The 25,689-nt window shown below is 35.2% G+C and overlaps 1 protein-coding gene across 4 annotated transcripts in view; it reads left to right on the top strand.

The window, feature by feature from the left end:
* The window catches only part of DIAPH3 (diaphanous related formin 3), a 473,874-nt gene that overhangs the window by 309,155 nt on the left and 139,030 nt on the right, over positions 1–25,689 (top strand). For all 4 annotated transcript variants that reach the window (XM_045588685.1, XM_045588684.1, XM_045588687.1 and 1 more), the window contains one exon: positions 5,791–5,955. In XM_045588685.1, the coding sequence (XP_045444641.1) occupies positions 5,791–5,955 (165 nt within the window). The remainder of the gene's footprint in view (positions 1–5,790; positions 5,956–25,689) is intronic.

Below are 25,689 nucleotides of genomic sequence, written 5' to 3'. Positions count from 1 at the left end.
TAGCATCTGTCACTCTACATAACATCACAAAACTTTTTCTTCATCATACTTACCTCTGTCTGAATATCTCATTTACTTAGTGTGTGTGTGTGTGTGTGTGTGTGTGTGTGTGTGTGTTTTATCACTAGATTTCACAAAAGGAGGGATTTTGCTTATCTTGTTAACTACTACTTTCCCTAGTGCCCAAAAGAGGGGAATTCAGTGGAGTTCAGTGAATACTTATAGATTGGCGGCTGGATGTCTGGGTAATTAATAAGATATATAAAAGGTATTGGATATATATAACTGATTGAAGCTGATCCATATCAAATGTGTTAGTGGAAGTAATAGATATCTTTTGTGGGAAAGTATAATAATGAGGGCAAAGCATATACATAACCCTTGGACATAGGCAGTAGTGCAGTGAAAGCCTGAAGGTTGGGAGCAGGGTAAGAAAGTCAATGGGGGAAAGAAGAGAACTTCTGTAATACTTTCAAACAATGCAGATCCATTTTAAATAAATAAATAAAAATACACCCATAGAATATATTAGTGCCAGGTAGTTTAGTAATAAGCTATACTTGTTGACCAGAAGTTGAGTCCTAAATCTTTGTCTTACTACTTAGTTGGCCAACACTAAATATTTGTAATTCAACACATGTGAACACAGGTCTGCTTGTCAACACACCTTTCTAATGGGACAATTACTGTCTTTGATATAGAAATTAATGAGAATTTGTCCTTTGTCCTAGTAAAGGAATAGAAAACAGATTTTATAAAAATAACAAGTGACTAGATGAATACCAATATTTTTCTAATGAATTTTATTAAATATTTATTGTGTATAAAAGCTCACCTGTTTCTTTAAAGCTCTTTATAAGGAGCTTGGGGAAAAATAAAACCTTACTACTACTAAAATGGGTATTACCGTACTTTTATCTGCAGTTTAACAATTAGCACAAGAACATCTTCATTTAGTTTCTCTTTTGGATGATGATAATGATGTGTATTTGTGGGTTTTTGGGTTTGTTTTTTTTTCCTGTCTGAATATTCCATCATCTCTTAATGAGTAGTCCATCAATAATAACTTAGAGACCTCATTAATCTAATCATTTATCCCATCCTATTAGAAAATCATTTTAACCTTCTAAGAATTTGGCTATTTCCAAAATTGTTTCAGTTTAATCACAATTTTATCAATCTCATTGGTAATTCCAATTATTCAAAGCTCTACTTCCCTTTGGAGCACATTGTTTATAGATAACAATTATAAGATAATCCTATATAATATAAGCCTAATATGCTAAGTGTCTGGTTATCCATTCAACCAATCAAAGTATAATATGTTAATGATATACTAAGGCTGCTTATCCACTTGCTATGACATGTTTTAACATCATGGGGGCATACAGTCTACTGGTTGACCAGTCGCTATGATGTGCACTGACCATCAAGAGGCAGATGCTCCAGCGGTAGGTTAGCTTGCTTCTGGGATCTGGCTGATTGGGACTGAGTGAGATGGGCCTGACATGCCCTGGAGCCCTCCCACTGTTGCTCTGTGGCTGGCCAATCTCTCACATCCCTCCTCGGTCCTGATTGTGCACTGGTGGCTTCCCTCAGCCTGGCCTGTACCCTCTTGCAATCCAGGGCCCCTTGGGGGATGTAGGACAGCCAGTTTCGGCCTGATCCCACAGTCCAGGTCGAGGGACCCCATTGGTGCATGATTTCGTGCATAGAGCTTCTAGTTAACTTATAAAGCTCTCTAGTTTTAGAATAAGACCATGTAATTTTAATGGATTTTGACTCTTAGTCTTTCTCATTGCGTTTTTAAATAGAATTATACTGTTTTGATTAAGTATGCCCAGCATTTCCCAAATATTTCATTAACTTTTGCTTTGTATCTGAAATTTTTTTAAAAAATGCATTGGATAATATTAATAGCTTTAATTTAATCTGTTTACCAAATTAATTCTTGAGACTAGAGATATTCCCACCCGAATAAAATTACTAGGATTTGTGAAGTGCCTGTTTTTAAAGCTTAAAGCCTTATAAGCACTGATACGGGCAGAAAAATAGTAACCATACAGTTAGAAACACTTTTGGTAACAGGATAACCTGTTGTTCAGGTTAACAGCTGTTCAGGGCCTCTCTTAGCTCTTAATTACACCTATATTGTGTGTGTAAGAATGCATTTATGTGCAGTCTTCCATCAGAATTGTGAGAAGGCCTGTTACCCTTCTCACTCAAGTTCAAAAAAGATGACACTAGGGTGAATTAAGTAACTGGCACCAATGTACTAATAGTTGTAAATGGTTAGACTTAATACAACTAAGAAGGTGGGGCACAGCATTAGAGAAGGAACTGACAGAGGTGACTACACCCCATAAATGGGGCGAGAACAAAGCACTACTAAGGAATTGGATTAGAAAGGACAATTCACAACATCATTACAGACGAGTACCGTTTACTACAAATGCTGTATGTATTCAATGGGAAAAATGATCACTCATAGCTGTAAGGAAGAAAGCTTCATGGAAGAAGAATTTAGTGAAGCCTTGAATGGTAGGTTTGAACTTGAAAGAGTAGATAGGAATTAAGAATACTATATAAATAATCCATGTGGATACAGGATTGCTTTATCTATCAGGAACATTAAGAGTTTTACATAAGAATTTATAGATTGAATAAACCAATGTTGATTTCTGAACTTATTATATTAAATTATTTCACTTTACAATTAAGTCACCATTTGTTCCATCTAATAGTTTCTGTATGTATGGTAAATGTATTTTTTATTTACATTTGTTCATTTTACCCACAGCATTTTATGGAATATGGATATTTTACAAGACAAAATATATGGCAATTTGTTCTGTCTGACTATCTCTAGGGGTGTCGAACTCAATCAGAGAAGGGGCCAAAATCTAAAATCCAGCCTAAATCGCGGGCCGAATGGTTTACTGAACAGTCATAAACTGTCATTGTGATGGAAACGCAGCGGAGTGCAGTGTTGACAGCGCGGTGCGGGCCACATGGCAAGGCCTGGCGGGACGGATTTGGCCCGCGGGCCTTGTGTTTGACATATGTGATCTATACTAATAAAAGCTTAGGTGGCCCTCGCTCCCTCATGTGATATCATCGCAAGATGGCTGCCACAAGATGGCCAGCAGGCAAGGGCAGTTGGGGGCGACCAGGTTTGCAGGGGAGGGGAGTTGGAAACAGGCAGGCATGGGAGGACAGTTAGGGGTGATTGGGCTGGCAGGGGAGCAGTTAGGTTTCAATCAGGCCAGCAAGGGAGCAGTTAGGGGGCGGTCAAGAAGCAAGTTAGGAGCAATCAGTCAGGCAGGCAGGCAGGAAGAGCAGTTAGGAGCCACCAGTCCTAGATTGTGAGAGGGATGTCTGACTGCTGGCTTAGGCCCGATCCCACAAGAAATAAATGGCAGTTGGACATCCCCCAAGGAGTTCCAGATTGGAGAGGATGCAGACTGGGCTGAGGGGACCCTTTCCACCCCTCACCCCCTGTGCATGAATTTCGTGCACCAGGCCTCTAGTATTGTTATAATTCCTTGTGATTTTACTAATTATAAGAAAGTTTTATTGCTCATATAAGAATTAAAAAAGATACCACATATAAATGCATCATTCACTGGTAGTTTTGTGATCTACATTCTAGAAAGTATAAAGGAGCATTTTGCCATTTAGTTGAATGTAAACTGAGCCACAGAAAGATTTATTGATTTTCTTAAGGCCATTAAAATAAATTAGCTCTTGCATTAGAATTCAGACTTCGTATATGTTATGACCGTGGTTGGCAAACTGCGACTCACGAGCCACATCTGGCTCTTTGGCCCCCTGAGTGTGGCTCTTCCACAAAATACCATGGTCTGGGCGAGTCTATTTTGAAGAAGTGGTGTTAGAAGAAGTTTAAGTTAAAAAAATTTGGCTTTCAAAAGAAATTTCAATCGTTGTACTGTTGATATTTGGCTCTGTTGATTAATGAGTTTGCCATACAAGGCTAATATGCAAATTGTCCCCTCGACCAGGAGTTTGACTAGGGGTTAGGCTAGTCTGGCAAATGCCCTCAGCCCCTTTCCTGATTGGCCCTCCCACCCTGATCAGGGGCAGGTCTAGCTGACGAACCTCCCACATCCTCTGTCCCTTGGTCAGCTTGGCTCGATCGGCCCCAATTGGGGTGGGCCAGCTGGACCCCACCTGTGCACGAATTCGTGCATCAGACCTCTAGTTGTAAAATACATGGAGCATAGTATGAAAAAAGAAAAAAAGAAACAGACATAGAAGAGCAATTGGCAACATGTGGATATGGTTACAGGTTAGGTTTGTGATGGACTGAGATGTCATAGTACCTTGTGGGAAGGTTGAGTTAATTACTAAAATTTTTCTGTGTCCCCTGAATTCACCAACTATCTGGCTGCAGTGCTACCTCTTTCTCCTTGGTCATATTCATTCATTAATTCATTCATCTATCTCAAAGGTAAGAGCCTGGATTTGTTGCTTTATTTTATCCTCCACCAGGGAATGCTCTGACCACAGGAAACATAACATTTTGAAATAGTGGCAAATTTTCCTTTTTTAGATATAAACCTTCCATTATTGTTTTGCATTATAGAAGGGACCGACAGAGGTGACTCCACCCCAGAAATTCTTTTTTTCAATCTAGTTATTCTTATTAACTGGCTTTTTTTTTTTTTTTTTTAATTAAGTGTGCTGATGTCTGTTTATCCTTTTGTGTTAGAGACAGTAAGATGACTTCAGTAAGTTTGATTCTGTGTGTTCCATTTATTTAAATACCACAATTTAAAGGAACCATATGTAATTATGATTGATGTGCTAAGAGAGTCACCTTTTCAGACAGTGATTTTACTGCCTAAGCAATGTGTAATGTCACAAAAGAATTCTGTGCTTTGTTTAGAAAATGTGTTCTGATGCCACTATTACATACACATAGTCTTCTCTGTCTCATTGTGCTTTGAACTGAGTTGTCATAAATGAGAGAATAACATCTCTGTTTGTATGTATAATCACAGTTTGAATCAGGTAATACATAGGAGAAACTACCACTTTTCCAAAGGATAAATTAAAACATGAATTTAATTCCATAAAATACCAAATTTTAAATATAATTTTTAAAAATTTATTTTTGATTGTCTTTGCAACCATAAGCAAAGCTTACAATGAATAACCGGGCAATAAAATACTAAGTATTTATATGTATTCTAGATGCCATTAATTTTTCTACGAACTTTGTACAGTATGTATTAACTCAGTCTTCACAACAGCCTCATTAAGATAATTGATATTACTGTTATTCTCATTTTATAGGTGAGGACATTTTGGTCACAGGAATGGAACTACCAAGTTTAGCAGTTAGAAATTGACCCCAGTTGTCCAGTTGAACTGCTGTGCTTAATGCCTATGTCATTGACTTCACTGCCATTAAATATATTGTTACAACTGCTGATCTAGAATTTTAAATCATATCACATTGTCTGTATTATATAGATAGGCAAATTAGAAGAAAAATTTCCTTGAGTTCAATTGTGAAAGAAATACTAAATGTATAAATATTTAACTATTCTAATAATTTTGCTTGATTTAATTAGAAATTGAATTTAAGATTTCACCACTGTACAGTATAGATTGAATTTTAAAAATGGTTAACTGTTAGAGGTGATTTGGCATTTTGGAGATGTGTAATAGTAGCTAACAATTACAACAAAACATTGAACTTACAGGTGTGTGTTTTTCTAAAACATTACTTTGAAATTTCAGAATGCCTTAACTATTATATACAGCTTTGTTATCAGTACAAAGGAACAGTATGAGAATCTTTCAAAGTTACATGAAAACATGGAAAAGCTATACCAGAGCATAATGGGATACTATGCTGTTGACGTGAAGAAGGTGTCTGTGGAAGACTTTTTGACTGACTTAAATAACTTCAGAGCCACATTCATGGTATGTTAAAAAATTTAATTTGATTTTTAAAAAGCATTTGTATCTATACTACCTCATCTATTAATACTTTTATTTCATTACTTCATTCCACTCCTGTTGTCTAGTAAAATCTACCTTTTCTGATGTTGAAAGTTAGCTTTAAAATTTCATATTTTGAATCTATTAAAAAATGTGTGGTTTGTTCCCTTTTTGGCCTTCCCAACATTAAACTGTAATCAGAAATTTCTATTGAAACTGTGACAAATTATAAAGTTTTTCATAGAGACTCCCCTCCTGGCTGATTACAGAGAATTTTTATAGTAAGTTTTTGGCTATGAATTTGTTTCTTTATACTTATGATCAGTTTGTATTTTTGTGGTATAATTTTACTAAATTCCTTGCAGCTCTTATGAAGCTTTTTCCCCCTTTTCTTTTCTTAATGCATTGTTCAATAAGCTACCTGCAGTTTGCTTTTGAATAGATTTTATATTTCTAGGGTTTCCTTTAGATACTTTAATAGGCAGGTCAGGTCTTTGATGTGCAATCCTTTCATTTAGGTATTAAAAAGATCTTTTGAGAAGTATTAGCTGATTAGATAGGGGGAAAGAACCACACACATTAAAATGAGAAGGCATTGTTGCCTCCCTAGGGAACTGGGGATACATTTCTGCAAAGAAAAAAATATATTATTCTTAATAGTTAGGTAAGACATTTCTGTATTTCAGCAAATGTTAGTGGGGATTAAAAAGTTCTTGAAGTATGAAGAAAAAAACTGGATTTAAAGAGTTAGTTGTTTATTTTTTAAATCTCAGGAAATCTTCCATGCTAAATTTATTGGACTTGGTTATAATCACTGGGTTATGATTAGATAGCCTTTTAATAAATGATATTTTAAAGGAAAACTAGTCTATCTGCATTAAATACACATTTTGCTTCTAGCTCTTGTTTACTTCCTCCACAAGTTAAAGTGATTATTTAAATTATTTTTATACCAGAAGGGATTTTGATTATTAAATATATTATGTGCCTATATGTATGCTGTATTGAATGATATATTAATTTTTACAATGTTTTATGAGGCAAATTGGCCTAGTGGAAGTAGCAAAGGCTTTACGGTCTGAAAGAGCTAGGTTTGGGGGCTGACTAGTTATGTGACTATAAATACTAACATTCCTGTGACTCAGTTTCCATATTTATAAAAGGGAATGTCAATTTTTTTTCTCAAAAGGGTGTTTAAATATTAAACAGGATAATATATGTTAAATGTTTACCTTAGCTTTTGGCACATGGTAGTTGGACAATAAATTATTGACTAGAGGATTAACTCAGCAAGCTTGAAGTACTCAAACCCTGAGCATTCCAAAGAAAGTCTAGTCCTTGCCTGACTCCTGGGTGGTCACCTCAAAGCCTTTGGGATGTTCTGTCTGGTAAGGGGTCTTTGTATACCTAGGACCAAGCTAGATAGTTAATGCTAAAAATGTGATTTATGGTGAATACCTGTTTTTGTTTGTTTATTTTTGTTTGTTTGTTTTTAATCCTCACTTGAGGATATTATTCCATTAATTTTCTGAGAGAGTAGAAGGCAGAGAGACAGACTGAAACATCAATGTGAGAGAGACACATCAATTGGTTGCCTTCACATTTGCTCCAATCAGGTCTGGGGATCCAGTCTACAACCAAGGTACATGCCGTTGACTGGAATTGAACCCGGGACTCTTCAACTACAGGCTCTTTCCACTGAGCCAAACTGGTGAAGGCATGAATACTTAGTTTTGTTCTCCTGGGGCACTGGGACACAATGTATCAGGTGGCCCTCTGTGGGGCGCTGGAGTCTGAGCAGCTAAGGTTGCTCATGCAGGAGGTGTATGCCTATAGGACTGTCCTCCCCAACAAATACTCTTGACAACAGGCCTGGGTGAGCTGCCCTGGTTGGCAATGTGCTTCATGTGTTGTCACACATCATTGCTATACATATCAAACTCCATTGGGAGAGGATGGTGTGATTTTAATCTATATCCTTTTGGTGTAAACGGTAACTGTGAATCTATATCCTTTTGGTGTAAACGGTAACAGCTTTTCTGAATTCTGTGAGACTTAAAAAAATGATGAAACTCAAAGCTTATCTTGGAGATCCCTGACACAATTATGTATAAAATTATTAAATGCAATCATGAAATAATATCCATTATATTTATAGTAGAGGCCAGGGGATGAATTTGTGCACCAGTGGGGTTCCTCGGCCTGGCCTGTAGGATTGGGCTGAAACCAGTGCTCTGACATCTTTCTAGAGGTCCTGTATTTCGAGAGGGCACAGGCCAGGCTGAGGGATCCACCAGTGCACAGTTGTGGCCAGGGAGGGACGAGGGAGGTTGGCCAGCTGGGGAGGGCTCCAGCACGTGTCTGGCTTATCTCTACCAGTCAGAGTGTCTGCCCCCTAATGGTCAGTGCATGTCATAGCGAGTGGTTGAGTGGCCTTAGCATATCATTAGCATATTGTGCTTTGATTGGTCGAACGGCCAACTGGTTGCCCAGACACTTAACATATTAGGCTTTTATTATATAGGATTTTTATGAACCATACATTTTTCCCAGATGTCTTACTTACATATATTACCTCAGCCAATCTTTATAATAATTGTCCATCTCTTCATTGATCACTTTGGCCTTGAAGCATAATGCATGTCCAGGCCCCCCTTCACCATCCATTTTGAGGTTAGAGAATTTTGCTTAAACTGCTCCTGCACATAGGCCTGAATTGCATGGTTTCTTCTTCAACTTTCTTGTTTCTAGTCCTGATGATGCTTCCTTTATTGTCATTGAATAGTCTCCTATTTAGCTAGTCTCCTTCTTTAACTAGAGTTGTTAGCACAGTGCAACAGCACTCTTAACTCCTTAAGCAAATGTCATCTGGCAACTTCTTTATTTTGCTTAACAATCTCTTTTAGAGAAATACATGGCATGATTTCACCTCTTAGGACTCCTTTGTTATCTGTCCCCTTTAGATAACATGTTTGAAAACAGTTTCTCTACAAATTATATACATTAAGAATATACAATTTTTCTATTTTAATTAGATATGTAACTGCTATGTAGACCCTCTGAGTTTTTAATTGCATACATTACCAAATAGCATTGAGTCATTACACGAAAAAAGTCAGACTTTTTGGTTCATGTAGCTTTTTTTTTTTTCTCTGAGCACATGAAACTTTTCTGTTTTAAAATAGTAAAAGAGATTATGAGACATCTTTATAGTTTCTAAGACACTGCATGTCTGTACCCATTTTAGGTTCTGCCTTAAGAGGGATTTCTGTTGTGCACACAAAGTGGGAGCTTTATATTGTCCTTTTTGCCCCCTACGTTTAGATATATAAAAGTGCTAAACTTTGTAGCTATTTTCTAGTTCAACAAGTCTAATCTGACCCTCCCTATGTTTTGTTTCCCACATATATATACACCTCCATCTGAACTATGTGTAATGATAAAGAAAGAATTCTGATTTCTTCCCATCTTAAGTGACTTATGAAATCTGCCAATAGAAGCCTCATCCTCTTTGTTTTTGAAAGTGATGTGTCTTTCCAATAATTTTCATTATTGGAAAGACAGCGGTGGCTGAGGGAACAGGCTGTGGCACCAGAACACCCTGGGCGATATAACTGGGGACAGGTTACTTTACCTTGCTCCGCCCCAGTTTTCTCTTAAAAACAGCATGTGTTTCTTTGGGATGTTACATTTTGAAGATCAAATGATACTGTGTACATATACTCCCAAAATTAGCTACCTACAATAAAATAGAAGTATAGTGATTTTTGCCTTTCCCAATCTATAATAATAAAAGTGTAATATGCTAATTAGACCGGTCATCCTTCTGGACAACCTTTAGAACAAAGCCGGGACTGCAAGGGAAGCCAGGTCCCCAGTGCCAGAGGGAAGCTGGTGTTGGCAGCCAGGGGAAGGAAGGCCTACTATTGCAAGGATTCATGCATTGGGCCTCTAGTTCATTATAACAAGGAAATATTTAAAGTATTTTATTCCTTTTTTTTTAATTTTATGCTCCCCTGTAGAATTCTTTGAACTAAATAAATAGCTACCTATTTTAATCAGTACTTCTGTCTTTAGATTATTTATCCAAAATCGTTAGAGTTATGTCTTATCTACAATAGTTAAAGATTTGTTGTTCATGCTATTTGCAGACTTTAAGTTGATTTTTGGTTCATACAATTGAAATGACACTGTGCAGTGAACAAATGTAAAATCAATTATAACTCATTAAATCTTGTGTGTTGATCAAATATAATTTATTCTTCTGGATATTCAAACTAAAGTGGTGATTTGCTAAAAAAAAAAAAAAATGAATTCATTCAGTGAGGATATTTTTAGTTGTTTTTTTTTTTTTTCTTTCTGTTTTGTTGGGTTTTTTTTTTATAAAGAGGGCAGCCAGAACAAAACTCTCTTTTCCAAATCATTTAAATGTAGAAATTTGATGCTTGTCAACGCTAAATGTAATTTTCAAGGACTACTCTCTAGACCATCTAGGCAAATAACAGGAACTCCAAAGTACTAATCATTTTTTGTGTATTCCTTAGTTCTTGTAGATTGATTCCTATAATATCAGAGAAAAGAAAATCATGTTAAAGTCCTGTGGTTGGATGTTGAGTCAACTTACGTAATTATAATAGAACATATCTTCTATCCTTGCTTATTCTAGAGAGCTTATGATTTCGAAGTTGTCTTCATTGGCCTCATTGTTATTCTGAGATCATACTTGGATGTACAAAGCTCCAAACTAGAACAAAATACATATTCTAAATATAGGATCATTTTTCTTCTTATCTTTGGTATCTGTTTATTTAAGGAATTGATCAATGCCAGGTGGTGAATATTTTGGGAATGCAATCTTGACACTTAATTGCTAGGTTCTTTTAATCTTTATTCTTTAGACTTTTCACAATAAAAACACACCTAGACTAACTGGCTTAATTTTTCTCTTTAGTGATAAGATATATACTTGCTATGCAAAGCTCAATGGGATAATAAATGCATTTGACTGACGGGTTCTGTGTCACTAAATGACTGGTAATTTGTATTTCCCTTTTACATTTCAAGTATTTTTATTGTTCCCTGAAATGATATAGCAAAAGGTAAAACTGGATTATCCTAATATAATAATGAGGACAATGATGGATAACAAAGAGAAGTCAACTGAATAACTAATGCATAATCATAAGTAGATTAATCTATGTTATTGAAAAAAATTACACTAAACTTGGATGCCACAAACAAGAATAAATAAAAGGGCATATTCTTTGCATATGATATATACTGGCCTTCATTTCCACATTGTGAATGAGAAAGAGAGAGAGAGAGAGAGAGAGAGAGAGAGAGAGAGAGAGAGAGAGAGAGAGAGAGAGGGAGAGAGATGGAAGGAAACACTGTTGTTTTAAGGCTTATCATGCTTTAAACATTACCAGGCTCTCATGGAATATTTTAAGGCTTTAGTTGGATGTTTTAATTGAACAGGTGATTAGCAATAGCTAAAAAAAATGCTGCCCTATCATCAAGCCTACATTAGCACTCATGGCTGCCATCTTGTGCCTTACCTATGCCTCGTTATTTTTATAGTATACTAGAGGCCCGGTGCACGAAATTTGTGCATGGGATGGGGAGGTGTGTCCCTCAGCCCAGCCTGCACTCTCTCCAATCTGAGACCCCTCAAAGACTGTCCAACTGCCAGTTTCGGCCTGATTCCGGTAGGATTAGACCTAAATGGGCAGTCAGACATTCCTCTCACAATCCAGGACTGCTAGCTCCCAAATGCTCGCCTGCCTGCCTTCCTGATTGCCCCTAACCACTTCTGCCTGCCAGCCTGATCACCCTGTAACCATTCCCCTGCCAGCCTGATTGATGCCTAACTGCTCCCCTGCCAGCCTGTTTACCCCTAACTGCCCTCCCCTGCAGGCCCATTCACCCCCAACTTCCCTCTTCTGCAGGATTGGTCCCTCCTAACTCCCCTCCTCTGCTCGCCATCTTGTGATGGCCATCTTTGACCACATGGGGGTAGCCATCTTGTGTGTTAGAGTGATAGTCAATTTGCGTATTACTCTTTTATTAGATAGGATCACTTTAGAACATAAAGGGAAAGAACACATTTAATAGAAAATCAAGTTAGACTTTGGGAAAACTTTAGTTGTGAACATTTCATACATTATTAAAGAACTTATTGACTAGGTTGAAATATCTCATTTATTTGAGAATTTTACAAAGTGTTTAAAGGAATTGCAAACAAACATAATATAGTGATGAAAGGTCTGTAATGTTAAGTCCCTGATGGTCCACTAAGTAATTTGTTGTTTCATCTGAATCTGACTTTACAATAAAGAGCAACTTGAAACTGAAACAGTTTAAGCATCAGCATCTGCACATCCTTTGGGACATTCTTAACAGGTTGTGTTCCATTTTCATAAGTTTCACAGTTATCACATGTTTAACTAATAGCTCCTTGTATTGAATGTTAAGATGATGAATTGTTTGTGCCAGTGTTTAGTACAATATATGGTGTTCTCCTCTTCTTCCTGGTAGCATTTTTTATTGGATTTGGCAATACCGGAGAAATTAATTTGATTAATTTGTATGTCATCTAGATTTCTTAAGTCTCTACCTTGTTATTATTGCAAATAGGGGTTTCTAATAATAAACTTATTTTCCATTGTTTGTAATTCAATTTTTTGCATTTGAAAGGAAATTTATATTTAGTTACAAAAGAAAATAATTTTAATGGAAAACAGACAAGTAGATTGCATAGTTTTTTATTTTTAAAATATTTTTGTGACTGGCATTAATTATTTTAAAATATTTTCTTTTATGTTTCAGTACAGGCATAGCTTTTAAGGTTTATAAAACATATTTTTTATTTTTTCCTGAAAATGTTGTCATCAGGAATTTCTAGAAAGCAATGGTATGGTTTATCATTGTCTCTTTCAAGGTGAAGACAATTCCCAACAAAGCATTTAGTGGGAATGTGTTGGATTCTAATGTGGCTATTTACCTTGAGAAAATTAGCCATTGTCTTCATATTACCTAACATCCATCCATCTGAAAAGTATTTGGTTTTAAATTTTCTTTGTAATGTTATTTCCCGGGACTTGAGACAGAATTGAAAACTTAGGCAAGAAGAAAAGATTTTTGAGTTTAGTAAAAACTGTACTAAAGAGATTCCTGGATTATATAGCTTAACTATCCACAAATGTTTAAAGAAATATATATCTAGACAAGAAGACATTTATAAGCTATCAATATTTTTTATACAATGCACTAGAATTCTAAGTTATAGAAATATACAGGATATTATCATATGTTAAAAAATGTTGAGTATGTTAGTTGCCATTTAAGTAGGCTAAGACCCAGTGATAGAGATGAAGTATAATCAGAAAGTCAGTATCAATGGAGATACTTTCATTTTTATATTTTATTACTATGTTATAAAGTAAACTAATATACTCTTCAAGTAGGCATATTTGAAATACAGACTATTTCTTATGTGTGTTTTTTTTGTTTGTGTTTTTTTTTAGGAGAGGGCAATGTAAAAACTTAGTTTTATATTTTAAACTTTTTGGGGAAAATAAAACAACCATTAGTTGTATCATTAGGCAATGTTTCAAGTTAATTTATCAGGAATGTTTAATATTAAGTGCAAGCAATGCTTTGGGGGAAGTGAATATAGGAATCTAAACTAATTCTGTTTTCTAGAATAAAATTTCATAAAACATTTTAGATTTAAAAGTATCTAAAACAATACTTTTATAGTTATATGTAAATTAAATCTTTAGAGGTACATAGCGAGACTTGAGGTCAAGATTACATCTTGCCTTCCATATTTAATTCACTTCTGTACCTTCCCTGCCAAGTAAAATCCAACCATATTGGGTGAATGCTTTCACAACAATACTTTCTATTAAATCAATGTAAATCTTATTCCAACACCTTGGAATGGAAAACATTTATATTCTTATAGGAACTATGAAAATAGGCACTTCCCCAAGATAATAGACATATGTATGATTGGTGTATGTTAAAAAGTGGCTTTCCTTGATTTATTGCCCAATAAGTAATTATATGTTTAAGACACTTGATTAATGATATCATAGTAATAATGAAAAACATAAATTAGTAATAATATAATAGCAATTAAAATAATAGTTGTTAACATTTATACAGGTCTTGCTATGTGTCAGCAGCTCTGTAAGTCATTTACATGTATTAATTCGCTTAATTCTTATAATATCCTCATAAAATACATAACTATTTTACCCATTTTACAGAAGAGGAAACTGAGACAGAAGTCACACAGGTATTTAGTGCCCAGTGAAGATTCAGACAAAGAGAACATGCCTCCAGCTTTCCTCCTCTTAAATATTATACTTTATAATATGCAGTGATTAGCTCATATAGAATTTTTAAAATATCTGAAAGTAGTGATATATCATACTGTATTTTTTAACACATTCTTGATTGTCAGTTTAACAAACTTTTTTCAGTGCTTGTCCAGGACTGATCTTATATGTCTGTCCAATGTTAAGCTGTTTACTTTTGGATCCTAAAACACACACATAAAAGACACCCAGGAAAATATATAGTGCACAGAAGTGCCTCATTTACAAAGTGTTTAAGAATTAAGTATCTGCATGTTGGCTGACTTTCTACCAGAGCACCCTTTTAGGACTGCTTAACATGATAAGGTAATAGGGACTCTTAAAGATCCATCCTATAATATAATAGTACAACAAACTATTTAAAACATGTCTTGTGAGAAAGTCAGGGAAATTCCCAGGGCAAACCTGTTTTAAGAGAGAAAAAAAACAGCTGAAACTTGATTGTTGAGCATAGGTACACAAAGGAGAAAGCCAATTTTTCCCTGGTATGCTAAGATCAAGAACAGGGTGAGGACACTGAATAAGACAATGTGGGAAAAAAGGAAACTGAACTTATCCAGGTTAGAAATGACCCTTGATTACTTTCAAACACAAATCAAAGATCTATGCAGGAGGCAATTACAATTTAGGTCCTCAATATTCTCACAAATTAAGTTTAATCAATTAAGTTTAATCAAATGTACAGAGAAATAAGGGGCTGAATGGTGAAATGAGCAAGACAGACAAACAAACAAACAAAAAACAAAGCACAACAATAGATAGAAACCCACATGACTCCAGATATTGAATAAGATGTGAACTATTTAAACAGATGAAGTTAAAGAGAGAGAAATAAACAAGAGACTACCAAAGATGACTAAGCATGTTTGACAAAGAACCACATAGAAATTAAGGAAATGAAAACACGATGTTTGAAATTAAACAATGATTATACTCAGCCAAAAGGGGGAAAAAGGTGAATTGAACAATAGGTCTAAAGAAATTGTTCAGAATGCAGTCCAGGGAGACAACACAATTGGCAGCATAAAAGACTTGTTAAGAAACATAGAGTATGAGATGCGAAGGCCTACCACTTGTATAATGAAAGTCTAAGAAGGATAAACTCAAAAGAATGAATGAAAGATAGTATGAAAACTGATGGCTGTGAATTTTCCAGATGAAGAGTCTGGAAGTACAACCTATATCAAGAGAGGTAAATAAAATAAAATTCACTTGAAAAAATATTGTAGTGAAACTATGACTACTAATGCAAGTGATTTCTCATCAGCAAAAATGGAAGCCAAATGAGAGATATCTTCAAGTATTGAGAGAAAAAAAAAACTGTTTTTCAATTTGGGGTACTCAGCAAAACACTTTATGGAACAAGGGAAAAAAATTTAAACTATATTTGAATAAACAGAAGAGGGCATTTTCCACAAATATCCTTCCCTTAAAAGATCTTCTAAAGCAGGAATTGGCAAACTTTTTAAAGGGCCAGCTAGTAAAAATTTTAGCTTTGCAGGCCACACAGTCTTCTGCTGTACTACTCAGCTGTACTGTAACAGTGCAAAAGCAGCCATAAGCAGTATGTAAATGAGTGGGTATGGCTATGTTCCAAGAATACTCTATTTATCATAACAGGTTGGCCCACCAAGGACTATAGTTTGCTGACCCCTGGTCTGAAGGATATATTTAAAGAAGCAGCAACTCCCCCCCCAACCTCCCAAAGATAGGTTTGAGAGACAAGAAGACATAAGCACCATGAAACTAAATGTAAAGACGAAAGTATAAAATGAAACAGTGTGTAGCTTGTTTTGTAGAAAGAGGAGACAAGCTTAAGTATTGGATAACTTAGTTAAATAAATTGAAAGAGATTTTTGAAATTCAGGTCTTTTATCTTCTCTGTACTATACAAGGGGAGGAAAGGAGGTAAAGATACAATATTTAGGCTTCATTAAGTTGTTAACTTATGTGATAAAATTACAAGTATACCTAATAAGAGGATAGACATATCCAGTAAAAATTCCAGACTTTAGGAGGAGAAATACAGCAAGAAAGACATGTAATTAAATAAAAACAGGAGAAAAATAAAAGGAGAATACGGTAGATAAAGCAGGGCAAATAGAAAGAATGACATAAGGTGGTGGAAACAATCCTATATAATAAAAGGCTAATATGCAGATTGTCCCCTCAACGAGGAGTTTGACCAGGCAGCAGGGCCAACTCACCAAATACCTGCCACCCCTTCCCCTGGCCAGCCCAGCTCCCAATGAGCCCCCACACCCAGGGGTGAGGCTGGCTGGCCAACTTCCCACATCCCTTCCACCCAGCTGGCCCTGCTTGATCACACTGAATTTGTGTACCAGGCCTCTAGTATTTTCTAATCATAATATAAATTTTTAAATGCTGTAACATAGGACAAAAACCAAAGTCTAGCTTTATGTTTTTGATGCCTACTTATAAATTCAAGAATATAGAAAAGTTTGCAGTTGCAGAACAGTTAATGAAATACAAGGAAAACATTAATCAACAGAAAAAGGGAAACTGTTAAAAACAAGTAAAGTAGACTTAAGGGAATATTACTTCAAGCTGATAGAAAATGTAATTCACCAGAAAGGTACAATTTAAAGTTTGCATGTGCATAATAACATAGCACCAAAATAAGCATGTAAAAATTTATAAACTCTAGAAATAAATTGACAGAGTCAGCATTATATTGGGAAACTTCTACAAAGTCCTCTAACTTATTGGTAAGTCAGAAAAATATTGAAGGCGTGGAAGCTGTAAACAAATTAAATTTTATTAACATACAGAACAGCACTCTGCAATTAAAGAAAATATTCTTCTCAGTCACAAGTGGAACTTTTGTTAGATTAATCATATACAATAGATCATGAAAAAGATCTTGATAACTAAGTATCAGCTTCATGCATTGACCACAATAACATGAAATTAGAAATAAATTAGAATGAAACTTAAACTTCTATTTTATTGAACATTTTAAGAACACATTAGGGCCCGAGGGTTCAGTGGTTGAGCATCAACCTATGAATGAGGGGATCATGGTTTGATTCTTGGTCAGGGCACATTCCCTGGGTTGTGGGCTGGATCCTTAGTTTGGGGTGTACAGGAGGCAGCTGATCAATGTTTCTCTCATTATTGGTGTTTCTATCTCCCTCTCCCTTCCTCTGAAATCAATTTAAAAAATTATTATAAGAAAATAGGCATTCAGGTCTTTTTTGATGTCAAGGAAGAAATCATAAAAAATCATAGAAATCATAGACTTTCTTAGGTGCCAAGGAAGAAATAGAAAAAATATAGACCTGAATAATATTGAAAATACTCCACACCAAATTTGTGAGATGAAATAATGGTGGTATGAAGAAATTTATATCCTAAGTGCTTGTACTAAAAAAATCAGGATGAGAATTAACAAGATAGAGCATCTGACTTTAGAAATTTAAAAGGAATTATATAACCCTAGAGAATTAAAGGAGGAAAATGAAGAAGAAACTGACTTAAGAGGGAAGTTTTTAAAAGCCAAAATGTGTTGGTTTGAGAGGACAAGGTAAGTGGATAAAATTCTGAAAAAATTAATCAGGAAAAAAATATTGAAAATGTAAAAAGGAAAATGAAGACAGATACAGAAGATAGTAAAGAGAGAAGAGCATACTACAAAAATTTGTAGACTAGAATTAGAAAAGTTGATGAAATAGGTAAGTTCCTAGTGAGGAAAAAAAAATACATATTGAAATTGACTTTAAAAGAATTGGAAAGCTTGAAAAAGCCTACAGCTAATTTTTAATTTGATGACATTTCAAATCTGGCAAACTAAATACTTGGCCTAGAAAGTTTTACAGTTGTTTTACTATATTTTAATGAAGCAGTTATTACAAACTAATAGAGTGTATAAAAAATATATTATGACCAAATGTTCAAAAAGATAAATTCTTCAGGTCCCATAAATGAAAATTTAGTTTTATATTAGAACTATTAGAACTAGAGTCCCAGTGCACAGATTCATGCACTGATGGGGGGGGGGGGGTGGCCTGTGGGGATCTGCCCACTGTGGGATCGCCTCTCATCCTGGTCAGTGGAGCAGCTGTGGACCTGCCCTCTAAGCGGCTGCTGGGTGAGGAATTTAGTCCGAGCTGATGTTTTGGGGTAATGTCTTGGGTAAATGTGTGTTCTCCGTCCTGGAGGAACCTGGCAGACAGCTTTGCACCCCAAGGCCACTCAGTGAATGTCCTTGATGTGTGATGCCAGCTTGGTGACACCATCAGGGATGTTCCGGGCAGCCTTGCTCCAGGATCCTCAGCCATCAGGACAGCCTCCCTGGAGGGTCCAATTCACATCCCCTCTTGCCATCTGCCTATACCAGCTTCCAAGCTACTTCTAGAACACACCTTAGAGGGCCCACATCAGCTGGTGGCCAGAGTCTGGATTTCTCAGGTATTTGATAGGTGCAGAGACTTGGCCTCATCCTGGTCAGCGGAATGGCACTCCCACTGTGGGAGCTCATTGACCTCCAGGGGGCAGCTCCTGTGTTCCTATGTTGATTATCTGCCCCCTGGTGGTCTGTGCATGTCATAGTGACTGGTTAGTAGTTCTGGTCTTTCTGCCATTCTGTTGCCCATATATCACATAAAAGTTACAATAGATTGAGAAAAACAATTGATAAAATTCAGTTCTGGTTCAGGTTTTAAAACAAGATGACAAACTTAAATAAACTTCTTGAACATTTCTATCTGTAAGTAGGAAACTAGGGACAAAGGGGAAACCTTCAACCTAATCATGGGGATTTAACTTCTAGCTAGTACGGTCTGATGAGACAAGAAAGAAAAAGTATAAAAATTGAAATTAAAGTAATTAACTGTTCATTATGATTGCCTATGAATAATACAAAAAGGATTCTATAGGAAAATTATTAGAAATGAAGACTTTTATCAATGGAATATTTAAATATATATTAGTTACTAAATATTAAAAATTATGCTTTTTAAAAATCAGTATTAACGAGCAATTGAGAAGACACAGAGAATAAATGTAACATAAAATGTCTAAAACCTGCGCCGAAACTGGTTTGGCTCAGTGGATAGAGCTTCGGCCTATAGACTGAAAGGTCCCGGGTTGGATTCTGGTCAAGGGCATATATCTTGGTTGTGGGCATATCCCCAGAAGGGGGTGTGCAAGAGGCAGCTGATCGATGATTCTCTCTCATCCATGTTTCTAACTCTATCCTTCTCTCTTCCTCTCTGTAAAAAATCAATAAAACATATATTTTTTTAAAAATGTCTAAAACCTGAATTTAAAAAAAAGAATGCATTTCTTTATAAAAGACTTTAAAAGACCTAAGTTAATGGAGAGCTACATGACATTAATAAATAGAAAGACTCAATATTGCAAAAATGTCAATTCTCTTGTAATTTACAAAATCAGAGCAATTCTATTCAAATCCTAATAGGCCTTTTCAAAAGCTTTAGTAAGTACAGTTTGAAATATAGTTGAGAGAGCAAATACCCAAGAATAGTGAAGATTTTTTAAATAAAAAAGGTAAGACAGAAACCTGATAATTAAGACAGAGTTATTACCGGTACAAACATGGTTATCTTGACCAAATGGACTAAAACAGCCCTAAAACTTCAGCACATATTACGGCCGCTTGGAATTTAGATGAAGTGGCTTTGAAGATCAATCTGCATTGATAAGCTAGTGGAAAGTGGCTATGGATCAACTAATTTTCAATGTGAAAAAATGTAAATTGTATCCCCACTTCATAATATTCAAAAACATTGATTCCAGATAAAGTATATACTGAAATGTGAAGAGAACACCATCATTGAAACTTTAGAAGGAAATATATGAGAATAGCTTTGTCTTTGAATTAGGGAAGGATTTCTTAAATAAGATATAAGAGGTATCAGCAATATGGAAAAGATTTTTGACTATATAAATTTAAGGACTTCCATTTACTGAAAGAACATAAATATTTAAGAACTACAAATCATTAAGAACATTGAGAACAACCTAATGCAAATGTGAGTAAAAGATCTGAATGGCATTTCACAGAATAGGAAATATAATAAGCATGATTGGATACCATTATATTCCTGCCAAATAGAAACTAACAATGACAGTTTGGTGGTGTGTGTTCTGTGATCTCAAAGGGATATCCATTGACACAAGCACTTTGAAAATACATTGACATCATCTAGTAAGATTGAAGATGAGTATCTCCTTATAATCATCAATTTTACTCCTATCAGAGACACCAGTGATTTTCAAACTTTTGACCATAATTCATGTTGTAAAATTTTGCAGTGGAACTAAGATCTTTTATGTATGTGTATTTTTAGAACAGAAAATTATAAGCAAACAACCTGATATTTAAAGAGTGGCTACCACTGGTTTCTAAACAAATTTAAGAACCAACTGATGGGATGTACCATTAAAAAATGGTACATATACATAGGTAGACAAGTACAAAAATTTTTGTATCTGTACTGTTTATGATAGCCCCAAATCGGAAACAACCCAAGTCCCACTGATAGGAGAGTAAATTATTAAACATAATTTAATATTATAAGCAATGAAAATGAGGCATAATTTATACATTAAAATATGGGTAAATCTTAGAAACATAATGTTGAGTGAAAAAAGCAAGTTATAGCACATTGTGGCTCAGTGGTTGAGCATCGACCTATTAACCAGAAGTTCAAGGTTTGATTCCAGTCAGGGGCACATGTCTGGGTTGTTGACTCAATTCCTAGGGGGAGGGAGGGGGCAAGAGAAAGCCGATCAATAATTCCCTCTCATCATTGATATTCTATCTCTCCCTCTCCCTTTCTATCTAAGATAAAAAAAAGTCGTGTTTTTTTTTAAGTCCTCACATCTTAATCAAATAGAAGAAAGTAAACATGAATCTTTAACAAAAGCAAGTCATATTTCTAAGGATGATGCAGTTTTCAAAACTAAACAATAATGTTTATCATAATAACCACAACCTAATAAGAATTAATTATACTCTTCTAGACTTAAATATTTCACACACACACACACACATACTTAAATTTACTGGCTTTGGATTATTATGGTTTCTCTAAGAGAAAATATCTTATAATATTTTAATGTATATTTTAAGTAGATATAGTGAATTCTTGTCCTATTAGTTATGTAGAAAACAAATTATAGGTGGACAATAATTGTGAGCTCATGTGTTTTATTTCTAGAATACCCCACAATTGTTAATGTCTCTATATATTGTATATACCTATTTATTAACATATCTATATATTTTTAATATATTCTAGAATCTGCTATCACCATGAAAAGCACTGAGCCATGGGAAGACAGATAAATTATTGATTATGCCTTTGAAATTAATAGTTAAAATTGAGTAAAGTTTAGAACCCTCTGGCCATTGCTGCAGAGCAGCAATTTTTAACTTTTTTCATCTCATGGCATACATAAACTAATTACTAAAATTCTGGGGCACACTAAAAAATATGTATTTTGCTGATTCATCAGCACCTATTGTATTGGTTGTCATTTGTTTTGTTTGAAAAGAGATCAGTGCTCCTGATAGTCAGGTATTGCATGCACACTGCTAAGCCCATAGAGCTTTCAGACAAGAGCATGCAGTAGGCTCTGTCTGGGAAGTTGTGCAAGCACTCAAAATAATTTCTTGTGGTACTGCATAGCCAAAAATAGTTGGTAGCAGTGCAATTTTTTTGTCAATTGAATAAATAGTAAACTATGTAAAGAATAAGATGATTTTTTTAATTAATTTCTTATAGCTAATTATCTTCATGTATGGCTCAACCTTAACTTTTCTATCTGACTTTGAATTTAAAATTAAAGTAACTAACAGGCAATTGTTTTTTGAATAATGTGGTTTTAAAACTATTCAGCTTTTCTATTTCAGGCTACTTTTGCTTTTCAACATTTAGAATAAATGAAAATTCCAAATTACTGGTAGAACTGCAATATTATTTTAGACTAAATACCTATTTCTATGATGTCTGTTGGTATTTTTCCAGCTAAATTCTTCTCCTAATAGGTATAATGTCAGAATAAGATATGTTTTAAATGAGATAGGCTCTTAAATGAAAATCAATAGTGCATTTTCCATAAAGCAAAATAACTTTAAGAACTACTTCAGACCTTCTTTCTAAATATAACATTATTTTTAAAGGTCCTGATAAGTAATTTTGACTTTTTATTGCCCATTGGAATACTAAAAAGGTATGGCAGTTATAACTGGTAATAGGTAGTCTATTAAAGTTTCTCATTGAAATGCATCCAGTCATTAAAGTAGAAAATTCACATCAGAAAATTTTGTACTTTAATAAGTTTTATAAATAAGCAACCTGATATATATTTTTCTAACATGTTACCATTTCCTTTTAGTCTCTTTACTCAAGTAAGAAATACTGTTTTGATTTCTGGATATTTGCTTATCTTTTCCTCCACCACAATCCATTCTTCCTACACCATCTCCCCTATACATACACATGCACACACACACACAGCTATACACACTTGTCTTTGAAATCATACTTTTTTTTAAAAAAAGTTGCTTCTCCTGTGTTCCTAATTTATGTTGATTTTTATAGTCTTTGTTGTTTTATATCTGACAGTTAACATATGCTAATATAACATGAAACAACATGATAGAAAAAATCATAGATTATAGCTAGCTTTCAAATCTTGCCTCTGCCTCTTTCTACTCCTATTATAATGAACAAATACTTAACCATTCTGTGCCATAATAGAGACTACAGAATCCATTTTGCAGATTGGAGGTTTTGCATATTAAAGCATTTATTATTGCAGCTAGTATTTCATAGCTTATCAAAAATAATGTGTTAATACATCATGAACTATAAAGAGAATGAGAATTTACCTTCTTAGCATTCCATGGATCTTGGCAGAAGACACAAGACTGTGGAGTCAGAGACAAAGAACAGTTTGTTTCATCAACAGCAATAGATTCCTGAGCCTAAATTCTCAAAGGGCAATGTTAAGAGGGTCTAATACCTGCATACTTAGTAGTTTGTGTTATTAGAGAAAAATCCTGAACTCAGGGAACACAATCTTTTTAAAGAGATAATAAGACTGACTTGCCCGCCTTTTCCCATTTACTATACTGTACAGCAAACAAATCCATTTGCTTAAGAGGTAGACATTACCTCCATCTTTCAAGACATTGCAGTATACAAATGTCTTTGGAAAGATACTTGAAACAAAGTTGGTTCATGAGTACTTAGTTTTACATTCTGGCCTAGAGGACCATAAATACTAAATGATCAGGCCTCAGCAGAACTCCGACCTCACCTTACACCTCTATACTGGTTGCTTTTCTGTCCAACCTGCCAACAACCTTTGCATTTGTTCTTCCTCCCAGAGCATCACCTAGCTAACTCCTTGCCATTCTAAATTCAGCTTGAATCATATCAGTGAGTGAAGCCTTATTGACAACCAAATGTAAAGTAGCTCCCCATGCATTCCATCACATCACTCTGTTTTTTAAGTAGTACTATATTTATCAAAGTTATTGTTTATTGCCTGTGTTTGCTTTCTGCCCCACCTATCACACAGAATGTAAGCATGTTTTAGAGCTAGAAATATATCTCATCTTTAAATAGTATCATGTGCTACTTAGTATCTCAGTATTTATTGGATTGATGGATTTAATTAATATTCTGTCTATCTTTTTGTTCCCCTTTTCCCCTTGTACTTTTCTTTTTATTGTTTTGATTAATAATATTAAACTTTATTATTTGATTTCTAATGAAAAACTTAGAGTATTTCTAGGGTTAAAAATATTATGGTAAATATCCCCAAAATAAGATGTGCCACGTACTTGTTAAGTTTACTATACATTTTTCTATTCAATATATTTTTTATATAAATTTTTGTTGTTCATATTATTACAAATGATCCTTCCCCACCTCCTCTCCATTGCTCTCCTCAATCAGGTTCCCACCTCACCCTCTGCCCTTTCCCCACCCCCCGTTGTCCTCATCCATAGCTGCACAGTTTATGTTCAGTCTCTTCCCACATCCCCCTGTCCCCTTTTCCCTAAGAATCGTCAGTTCACTCCCCTTCCATACCTCTGATTCTATTATGTTCAACAGTTAATATTGTTTATCAGATTTTTTTTTAATTTCCTTGGTTTTTTAGAATCACTTGTTGATAGTTACATTGATAGTTACGTATTTGTTGTTCATAATTTTTATCTTTATTTACTTTCTCTTCTGAAAGAACCCCTTTCAGTAATTCATATAATTCTGGTTTGGTGGTGATGAACTCCTTTAGCTTTTTTTTTATTAGTGAAGCTCTTTATCTGACCTTCTATTTTGAGTAATAGCTTTGCTGGGTAGATTATCTTTGGCTGTCGGTTCTTACTATTAATCACCTTGAATATTTCTTGCCATTCTCGTCTGGCCTGCATGGTTTCTGTTGAGAAATCAGCTGACAATCGTATAGGTGCTCCTTTATAAGTAACTACCTGCTTTGCTCTTGCTGCTTTTAATATTCTCTCTTTGTCTTTTGCTCTTGGAATTCTAATTATGATGTGTCTTAGTGTGGTCCTCTTGGATTCCTTTTGTTTGGAGTTCTGTGTGCTTCCTGGACTTGTAAGTCTAATTCTTTCACCAGTTTGGGGAAGTTTTCTGTCACTATTTCTTTCAATATGTTTTCGATATCTTGCTCTCTCTCATCTTCTGGGACCCCCATAATTCTGATGTTGGTTCGCTTGAAGTTGTCCCAGAGGTTTCTTACATTATCTTCAGTTTTCTGGATTCTCTTGCCTTCTAGCTTCTGCAGAGGAGTGTCTTCTGGCTCTTTATGTTCCAACTATTTGACTTGATTCTTGCGATCTTCCATTTTGTTTTTAGGACTCTGTATAATATTTTTTATTTCAGACAATGTATTCTTTATTTCTTGTTGATTCCTTATTAATTTTAGTTGATCCCTTTTCATATCCTATAGGTCTTATCGATCTTTTCTAAGAAATTCTTGAAAAACCTTATAAGCTTAGATTTGAACTCTATATCCAGTCGCTTTTTGTCCTCCATTTCTTTCGTTTGTGATCTATTTCATCTTGGCATTTTCGCAGCTTTCCTGAGTTGGTAGCCTTAAAAGTCTCTGTGTTCTGCTTGGATGGGGCAGGGTTTCAGGGTGGAGCCTACAGCTTTGGCTTCCATCAGCCCTGCCCTATGCGGGTCCTTCAGTCCTCGTTGCAAGTGCCTCTGAGAGAAAGGTGCCCTCGATTTTCGCCTGCCGCCAAACAGTCTAGGCCACATGTGTCAAACACAAGGCCCGCGGGCCAAATCCGTCCCGCCAG

Source organism: Pipistrellus kuhlii, unplaced genomic scaffold (genome assembly GCF_014108245.1).
Source record: "Pipistrellus kuhlii isolate mPipKuh1 unplaced genomic scaffold, mPipKuh1.p scaffold_m20_p_3, whole genome shotgun sequence".
Lineage (NCBI taxonomy): Eukaryota > Metazoa > Chordata > Mammalia > Chiroptera > Vespertilionidae > Pipistrellus > Pipistrellus kuhlii.
Note: the sequence above shows the minus strand (reverse complement) of the source record. Positions and strands in the feature narration are given on the sequence as shown.